Here is a 10,353-nt window from a genome sequence, read left to right on the forward strand (position 1 = left end):
GTTAAAATGGGGGCAAACGACAAAACTTTGAACCCCGGTAGCAACCCCTAAATATCAACCAATCTTTATGAAAATTCACATATATCATTTTCTCATCAATGGTAACAATATTTTAGGGTGAGACATTAACATTTCCAAAAAAAGTTTTTTTTGGACCACCCTAATACGGATGCCTTTGCATTCTATTTATATTTCTAGCACATCTTATTCTTTACGATTTTCATCTGTTTTATTTTCTTTACCTCTGCTGTTGTATGATTGTCCAAAAACTTGTTTTGAAGCTGTAATCGGCTAATACAGGCAATTGCATTATTTTTAAGTCAATAGGCCTAGGCCTGGCCAATATTTCAATTGGTGCACGGTCGATTGGTCGACAGACATTTGGTCGACAGGACAATTGGTCGACAAGACAGTTGGTCGACAGGACGTTAGGTCGATGACGATTCATTTTAGGGTTAGGGTTAGAGTTAGGTTAAGGTTAGTTAACTAACCCCAACCCTAAAATGAATCGTTCTGTCGACGTAACGTCCTGTCGACCAACTGTCTTGTCGACCAATTGTCTGTCGACCAATTGTCTGTCGACCAATTGTCCTGTCGACCAACTGACCGGGTACCATTTCAATTGTTGTTATGAAAATTTAGTTTTGTTATTTCATAGGACTTTGACTTGAAACCTCAAATTATTTTTATGACATATAATATTGAAAACAACTGTTTTTATTTGACTTTATTTGTATGTAATCTTTTGCTTAAATATGAAATGTTCCGTGGTGATAGGCTATAATTCTTTTTACTCACATTTTTTTGCAATTGACACTCATTTATATTGTGTTTTAGTATGTATGGTACCGTACGTTGTGTATTACAACTTTTTTGCAGCTTGCAGTTGCACTCCTAAACTTAATGACTTGCATGTGAAACGTCATTATAACTTTGTGGCTGCAAGCCGCAAGGCTTACATAAACTTGAACTTATAGACAATACACCAAGGATAGAAGTTCTCCAGCACAGAAAAATTACATATCACTACCCCACAAGTCTTCAGAGAAATTTTCAAATGCAATTGGTTCAAAAAAGTGTATCATTTTGCTGTTTAGTCAAAAAAAAATGTCCAGATTAACTACAAGAAGGAAACTTCCGATTCCGTACTTGCTGCAGTGGCAATTGCGAAAGGAAAAATATAGTGAATCATGTTTCTGGTTTCGAAGCAGCCACATTCCAAAGCAGCAACTTCACAGAAAACTCGTTTGCAAAAGGCTCCAAATTGGCACCAAGTAGTTAGAAGAATTGCTTTCTTGTACTCATAAGTGTCCTTAAAGGACTTGTTTATCAATGTGCAGTGTGCACTTACAGAAGACCTTATTCAAAACAACGACCAACTTTGCAGAAAAGTTTCATTTGTATTGGTGCAGAATCTGGGAAGCAATAGCAGAAAGTGTTTATTGTCAAAAACCAAAATAGTGCAAAGCTTGACTTTCCAACAACATTTGATTCAACCATTCTTCCTACTGTTTTATGGAGAGTTTTTGGTTTCACCATCCAACAGGCCTATTGCTATTCATCTTAAAACCCAGGAGCACTTCGTGCAAAAAATAATTTACACTCATTGTCATCTTCAAAAGCGACCGTAACTTCCATCTTGCCACAAGTTTGCTTTTTAGTGCTGTCCAAACTTCACATTGTGTAGACTAGTACCGTTGTGTAATATGTATGTTTTGTACTACTAATCAACTTTTTATGTATATAATATGTTTGTCATGGTCTTGTGTCAAACTATTAATTTGTTTTCCTCAGACAGCTCAGGTTTTTAAAAAAGCATGGTTTTGACTTTTTTATATCAGTGCTGCATAGTTGGTTGTTCAAACACTTTTCAAATATAAACTGTAAGTGTAATATGGTTGACATTGAGTATTCATTTGGTTATACAGTGCACTGTTTGCTGAAAACAAACGTTTTTATATCATATGACTTTAATTTCAACAAGAAGATAGTTTGGTGTTTTTCATGTTAGCGCTAGATACAACCAAAAAATTGTAACATTTTTACATGTTTTTGCATGGTATATATTAGTTTAAGAATAAGTTAATGCCAATTGCTGCAATCCATTGTGCAAAATTAAAAAACAAGACTAAAAATGACTGATTCCCAATCCAATGGAAGGAAACTTTCCAAGTCAGCAAGTGGACTTCGAATGATTCCTGTGTCAGATACCTATGCTTGCCCATTTGCCCTTGGTGAACCTATGTGGGTGTCAGATAATGAGGTATTTTGTTTATTTAAATCAAGGGCGTGCAACTGTTTATCGCAATGGGTCACAACGTACAATTATAATGATGCTGAGGGCCAGTCTATCGAATAACACATGAATTTATATGAACAATTTATTTAATGGAAAAGTGCACACAATCAAGTTACACATTGAGTGAGTGATTAATGAGACGTCTGATATCTTCTCTGTCCAGAGATCTTGCCAATGTCAGCTTTGACGGAAGAAGTGGCAACTCGAAGTTGACTTGTCAAGTGCTCATCTGTAAGCTGATTCCTGCATTTTGTCTTGAACAGCTTTATTTTTTAAAAGAACTGCTCACAGCAGTATGTGCTTCCGAAAAGAGAGATCATTTTTCTCGTGTGATTTTCTAGATTTGTGTAATTTCCATACACGTAGCTTCTGTAAAAAGTAAGTAAATCATTTTCATTGTAGGCTCGTTTGAGATCGACGTTTGCTTGCAATTCTAGTATTTCTAATTGAAAGCTAGATGGAATATTCTCCACAACCAGGTCAAATGGATGAGCAAAAAGTTGAAAGTCGGCATTGTGTTTTCGAAAATGTTCAAAGCGAATTTCAAATGCCGAAGTTAACTTTTCCACCATTCTAACATATTTTTCACAGTCTTGAATTTGAACGCTTCTACTTTCCAGACAAGGAAAGTGAGTCAGGGATGCTTTGCTCAACTGAGATCGAAAGAGTTGTAGTTTTGTTTGAAATGAAGAAATATGTTAACAAATAACAACATCCTCCGATCTAACAGTGAAAAGTATTTAAAAATAATGGGCTATTTGATGAAGAATGTGCGGGCCACGTAAGTGGGTACTGCGAATCGTGCTCTGGCCCGCGTGCCATATGTTGCACGCCTCTGATTTAAATAATCCCTACTAGGCTGTATTTTCATATTTGCGAGTAAAGTGCTGGGAGCAATACAATGTTTCTTTGATAAGCCACACAAAATATTCTATATATGTTACTGTGTCATACGAAAGCATACAACATTAACGTAAATGTAATATATACATAGTTGTTGAAGTTGCACGAGATGTATGCTGCACAAGTAGAGCGAGGGTTATCCCTAGCAGTATCTTCTGATTCATAGATAAATTCACTAAAGGAGAAAAGAGAAACTATACAATGCATGATTGCATAATGCATGTATATATAAAAAAATTTTTAAGAAAGCTGATAGGGGTGGCGCTCTCTTTATAGCCTACTGTAGACAATGGATAAACAGGAGTGAGAAGCTTATATAAACTTTTACTTTAGACAAACTAAATTTATTGCATGAACTAACATAGTAGGAATGAATTACATTTCTTTGCATATTATTGGATTGACACAGCTACTTTCTTGTTTTTTTTTTATCTTATGTCTACAATTACAGGATGCAAGTGGGACTTTAAACTGTGTGGTTGGTAGGCTATTAGGTCTTGTTACAAACTTGAGCTTGAAATTATTGTGGGCGTATATCGACCATGTTTGCAAAATATCTATATATACCGGTAGTTTTTATGTTCTTTGACCTGCACTACATATTTATCTATTTATTGTTATTTTTACAAATTTGGCGTTTTTAGGTGAGCTTATGCATTTCCTGCAAAAAAACTTTTGATTTCTTCAAAAGAAAGGTAATTACATATTCATCAATATTTTATGAAAAATATTGCATAGCCTGTGTAATGTGTATAAGGTGTAAATATGTAGACATTAATAGAGTTTTAATGATTATATAATAAATTGTCAAAAGAAATGATTTATTCCATCAAGTGTACTTTCATACACTTGGTAAATTATGCTTACATATATTCAGAGTGTTTCATTTTTTCACCATTTTTGAAATTCAATGCCTGGGGTCCCATCTGGTGGTATTTGGGGTAAAAAGTTTACACCCCAAATTTTTTTCAATTATGACGTCATATTGAGGTGGCCCACGAGGTTTGAAATTTTTGGGCCTCAAAATCTCGAAATTTGGCCGTATCTCCGGAACCACTTATCATAGATTGACAAAATTAGTATTAAAATGCGCAGAAGGGTTGGTTTTCTATACCTGATGTAGAGAATATTAAGGTCTATCTGCTTCAGAAAAAAAGTTATTTCAAAAAATCTGATTTTTGGTCTATTTTCTGCTGATGAACAGAGATCAGGTGATCAAGATAAAAGTTTTTCTGTATTTTTCCACTCTTGGAAGTTGTTATTGCGTAATAATAGTTGGTGTTAAGTTTTCAGTACTGGGCTTGTCTAGTCTTGCTATCTGGTTAAGCAAAGCCCCATCTTGCATTGCTCCGGGACTCTTCTTGGCGCCGTCCACAAAAGAAATGACATGGGAAAGATATATTTTGTTCATGTGGAACATGCATTAACGGGTATGAATATCATGACCAACTTCATCATTAAAATAATTGACGAGTCGAGTATTGACTCGGAATTTTTTCCTGTGTTGAGAGCAGTCGTATCAGCCATGACTGAATATACTTGAGATAGGTGAACTCTACAAGCCTCTTGGATGATGGTGCCAAAAATCAGTTCTGCAGTGACCGACACACTTTTGGGAAAAGATTTAACAGCAAGCACACTTTCGTGTTTCATGCCATTATCATCAACAAGTTGGCCCAAAAAAACGTATCGATCTATTTTATCGGCAACGCGCCCATCATCACATAACTGCATGGCAGAAGCTGAGTTGAGAAGGTTCTCACTTTCCATCAGAGATTTTTCTCTCGTTTTTTGCCGTTGGCGGTATACTGTCGAAGGTGATGCAGCTATTTGATCTTTTCCAAGAACCGACCTCATAAGATCTGACTGCTGGCGTACCAAAGTCATCCTACGATCAGCAAGTACACAACTTCTATCATTTATGGAAAAAGAATGTACTTTCTTGTACACTTTTCCCCAAACAGCTGGTTTTAGAGGCTCGTATTCCTTATCTTCCCAATTCATATCCCCATCAGAGTCGGTTTCGTTACTGTGTAGACATCTAACTACATTTCTTTTTCTCTGTTTCAAACATAGTACTGCCGATGCTTTGGTAGGTTGTATGCCAGAAGTGCTAGGTTTCTCTGTTTGCAAAGCACTGGAAGACCAGCTTTGTTTCATATGCCAGCTACATCTTTCAGCAGTTCATCTTTCAAATCTTTGAAATGGGGTATTTTCTTCAAAGACTTAGGATTAGTTTCGGCTACTTTCTTTAAGTAAAATTAGTGACTGACTATATCTGAATAAAGGGGAAGCACATTTCTCGCCAATCCCTTGAAGTTTTGCATCGACTTACTAATACCTGACCTTAATGCCATAATGACACTTAATCTATAGCAGGTCAGCAGCATACCTCTTCCTCAACGGTTACATTAATATTATAATTGTAATACCTTCAAGTTACCATTTCATCTCTTGCAAAACGAGCAAGGACTATTATTACGCAATAGCAGCTTCCAAGATGGAAAAATTCAGAAAAACTTCTTATCTTAATCACCTGATCTCTGTTCATCAGGAGAAAATAGACCGAAAATCAGATTTTTTAAAATAACTTTTTCTAAAGCACATAGACCTTAATATTCTCTACATCAGGTATAGGAAACCAACCCTTCTGCGCATTTTGATACTTTTCTTGTCGATCTATGATGAGTGGTTCCGGAGATACGGCCAAATTTCGAGATTCTGAGGCCCAAAAATTTCAAACCTCGTGGACCACCTCAACGTGACGTTATAATTGAAAAAATTTGGGGTGTAAACTTTTTACCCCAAATACCACCAGATGGGACCCCAGGCATTTTGAATTTCAAAAATGGTGAAAAAATGAAACACCCTGTATACCGTAGTGTTTAGGCCATTTTTAATTATTAATATTTGTGATGTTGCAAAATGTGCCATCGCAGTCAATTTCCTGATGTTGTTGAATGGTCTTGTAACTAATTTTGCTGATCTTGTTTTGTAGCCTAGAATTAGCTTACACAAATAAAAATTCATTTCAGGTGGCCCATACCCAGACAGCAAATCAGTTGTTTATGTAAAAGCTAACTGATTGGCTATCTGGGTAAAGTGTCATGCCTTACTAAATATTTGTTTACTGTTCCAGCACCATTGCCGGAGATGTGGCCAATGTTTTTGCGACACCTGCTGCCATTATGTTATTCCTTTAAAAAGAATGTACTTCATTGACCCTGTCCGCCATTGCTACGAATGTGCTGTGCTTTCCAAAGCAGAAGTGGAATTTTATGACAAATCTCTAAAAACTCTAATTTCAGGTCAGAAAGCTACTTCAATGAAATAGTTAATAGTTGGAATTTCACGTAATGTCTGTTGGTTCTAGAGTGCACGCAATGCAGTAATGCACGTCAATCAATTCTCATTGTCACATACCGCTACACAGTTTTGGATTAGTTCCTTGCATCGACATCGACGTTTTATTGTGATGATATGTCATATAAGATTGACATCAACTGGACAGGAAAGCAAGAAAGTCAACCAAGTGTCTTGTGAAAAGACACAGTCGCACAGATTTTTCTGTTTACTTTGAGCCTTCTTCCATGAATGAGATACTGCAACATCTTGAATAATGTTATCTTTTACAGGATCTGACTTTACAGTGTATAACAACGCAATTGGTGAAGTTATCGGGAAATATAAGTGCCACCTCTCAAATGATTACAGGTAAGGCTTAGGTACCGCAAAGCAGAGAGAATTGAATATTTTAAAGCAACTTTTCATTAAAATGCAAATTGATACCTTAGGTTAATTGATACCTTAGGTTTGGAATTATTCCATCCACTGAGCGCCGCTGAATGAAGAGCAGTCCTGAAATGCATTGCTCAAGCGCATACCCCGTGAGTCGAACTAGCGCCACATGGTCTTAAGTCGAGCGCGTATCCTTTCGTCGTCGTCGTTCGTATGAAGCAGAAAGTTTGTGGTCAGCCGAATGGAAGGACTTGGAGCCAACTTTTCGTCAAGTCATCTAGTGTACGGAGGCCTGTTATTCCATTGGGAGGGGAATAGATGGGACACCCAAAGATAATGTGGTTAGCTGTTTGCTCCGTCGCACCGCACTGACAAGCAGCAGAGTCCCTTATGCCCCAGCGTGTCAAGCAAGCATTGAAGCGGCCAACTCCCGTTCTTATTCGGTTCAGTGTCACCCACTCCCTTCTCTGAAGCTCAGAACCAAGTGGGAGTGAAGAGGCAGGAGAGACATCGAATAGAACGAGGCGAGACTTTATTTTTGGCACAGTGCTCAATTCCTCGGACCAGGCATCTGACGTGCTGAAATCCTTTGAGCTGACGGGACGGCTATCCAACCCATTCACCCTATTCTAATGGATGCAGCTTCAACGTTGGTGACTTCTGAATCAGTTAATCTTAGTCAATTTCCAAAGAAAAGTTTCTATCTATGGCTACCTTTTTTGAAACAAATTCCTTTATTTTAGACACATCCAGTTCCAAACGTTTAAGGCACAATCTCCGGGCGAAGAGCCTCCCCCGAAAGTGCTACTGGTTAAAATTGTTGCAGCCAAATTTTCCACCAACCACGATTCTGGTGAGTCAAGCAATTTTCTTAGATTTTGTTCACAAGTTTAACTTCAATGCATTGCCGATGACACCACTTTCTGTATCTTAGCACCAAATGCTTTTGTTACACAACACTACACTTGTTTGATTCAGAGTGTTGAAAATAGTGTTATAGATGTAAAAATAATTTTTACTTGAATGAGTCGTTATTATTAAAACTATCGTTGTTATCACTTGCAACTACTTTTATGTGATGTAATCGAGTTTAAATTTTGTAAATAAATCTTCCTCATAGAATCTTCGAATCTTTTGATTCCCACTGGACTGACTCTTCAGTACAAGGACGAGGAAGACAGCGCAGTGCGCCATGATTTAAGATTTGTATCCATTGACAAAAAGGCATCTGTTGCATGGCTGGCAGCTTTGCAAAAAGTAAGACTCTTCAGATGGAGTTTGCATACGTCAATCCATCCAAAAAATCTTAGTATTCAGGCTGGTGATTAACAAAATCCGTCGTTTTTACATCTGCAGACAAATTTTGTTGACTGGGTCCTTGCGTAGGTGAACCTAGCTAGAAGCTAAATAGTTGAAACGTCTGGTCAGTCTGATAAAAAAATAAAGAGCCCAAATGTAAAAGCTAAATTCATGTTTAAACTAAATAGCACTGACGATAAAACTAATCTAGTTTTCGAAACGTTTGCTGGACATGCATTTTGTTTCTTTATTTTCAGCTCTATTTTTTTTTATCATAAACTTAGTTATATCACTGGTAATTGCACAGTGTTTTAATTAACTTTGATTTGTGGAGAGTTTTTGAGGTATAATCTAAAATTTTAGATATATGTATTAATAATTGCTGTTTGTCCGCTGTTAACGGAAGGTGTGTTATTGATCTCTGGACCAACTGCAACCTGGAATGTATCCAGTTAACAAAATTTGTTGTTTTTACATTGATTCAAAGTCTGCAGACGTTGAATCAACGTAAAAACGAAGGATTTTGTTGGCTGGATATTTTGTTGCTTTACCTCCAAACTCATGATGATGATGGTCACCTACGTGAATGATTAGGAAGTGAAAATTTTTTTAGCTTTGCACTTTGGTTTAGGTTTAACGCAATTAAATTTTGATAACTTTTATCAAGTGACTCAACTCATATTATTATTTAGGCCTTCAAAATGCTCTTTGAAAGTCGTGAAGAAAACGCAAGTCAACAGCTGTAAGATCTACTGCTGCGTTTTTGTGTTGATTTAACGTCATTTGTCATAGGTTGACAGCAAAATAGTTTTGATCACATCAATTTCCTCAAAAAAGCACATATTTTTCACATGTAGTGGATACGATTTATTTGTTCAAAAACTTTTGTAGTCAAGAAATGACTGGGGCGTCTGTCGTCATAGAGACATTTTCTTGCTAATTATCTTCCAAGGTGCCTTTACCTTCATATATCATTGCATTGTATCAGTATTGTATTTTTATCGTGTGCCAATTATGGCAAATCAGCTATTGCTATACGTTTGATATAACACAAGACGTTGGAACTGTGTAAAGAGGAACGTCTTAGCCAGAACTTTATCTTTACAGTGTGAATTGGTTTGTTTAAATTTTTCTTGTGTTACGGTATGTAATATCTCTGTTAAGATACCTACTTTTGTGATGGTTATAAGTTGACTTAACTAGTTCAGGTAAAAGAGCAATTTACATTGTTATGAATATCATTATGTATTGTATATAATGTAACACTAAATCTTTAACTTTGTGAAGATCCCAAGAGCAAACTTACGCAATAGTTTTAAACTAGTACGAAGTCGAAGGTGTCTATTGGCAATAATATCAAAACACCGCCGTACAATCGTTTATTGCTTGAGAAAGATGTTGCTATATTTCAGCCAAACAAAAGGTTTACCTTTGTTTGCTGGCAAGTAGCGGTGTGGATATGGCGGCTTACTAACTATTGGAAAGCTTGTACAACCAAGGTGGAAGTCTGGTACCGGTACCATTAACCGGGGTTGGTTTAACACAATTTTACTATTCTTTTTTATGTTTTCTGTGATATTCTGATTTCCTAATGACCAAGGGTTTATTTTATATCATTACATTGTAGACAGAGCTCTTGTGTTATGATAACCCAAAAATAATTTTCAAATTATGACAATATGATTTTTTATTGACAAAACATGGGCCAGCACGAAGGTGTCTTCATCCCAACCATGGCGTGGCTTTGGCCCATGTCTGCTTTTGCCTTCCCATCCTACCCAAATTTAATTTTCAACAATGTAACAACGTCAGGACGGTGTCTTTGGCCCAAAAACGTGTTAAAAATGGCAATATATAGCATGTCACAATGAAACACATTGACAACATTTATTCCAGTGTGACTCAAGTTCGGCAACATGGTGTGTTTCCCTTGCATTCACCAATCTCGGATTTTTAATTTTCATTCGAAATTCCTTTTGCTCATAGAAAAGAACATCGTCGATGTTGGCCCAGTTCCAATTTTTGCCCGATTTCATCATGACATTGACTGTGCCACCATCTTTGCATGCTTCTTGTTGCACCATTCCAGGAAAAAGCTCACTCTCATATTTAAC

The 10,353-nt window shown here is 36.7% G+C and overlaps 1 protein-coding gene across 1 annotated transcript; it reads left to right on the forward strand.

Annotated features, from left to right (window-relative positions):
- Positions 1-2,134: 2,134 nt before the first annotated feature.
- LOC145784735 (zinc finger FYVE domain-containing protein 21-like) lies at positions 2,135-8,985 on the forward strand. The gene is made up of 7 exons (XM_082596588.1): positions 2,135-2,263; positions 3,847-3,897; positions 6,342-6,510; positions 6,838-6,916; positions 7,684-7,793; positions 8,061-8,197; positions 8,932-8,985. The coding sequence occupies exons 1-7, from the start codon at positions 2,135-2,137 to the stop codon at positions 8,983-8,985; spliced, it is 729 nt and encodes a 242-aa protein (XP_082452714.1).
- Positions 8,986-10,353: the final 1,368 nt, after the last annotated feature.

The sequence above is a fragment of the Aplidium turbinatum genome, chromosome 15, assembly GCF_918807975.1.
Source record: "Aplidium turbinatum chromosome 15, kaAplTurb1.1, whole genome shotgun sequence".
Lineage (NCBI taxonomy): Eukaryota > Metazoa > Chordata > Ascidiacea > Aplousobranchia > Polyclinidae > Aplidium > Aplidium turbinatum.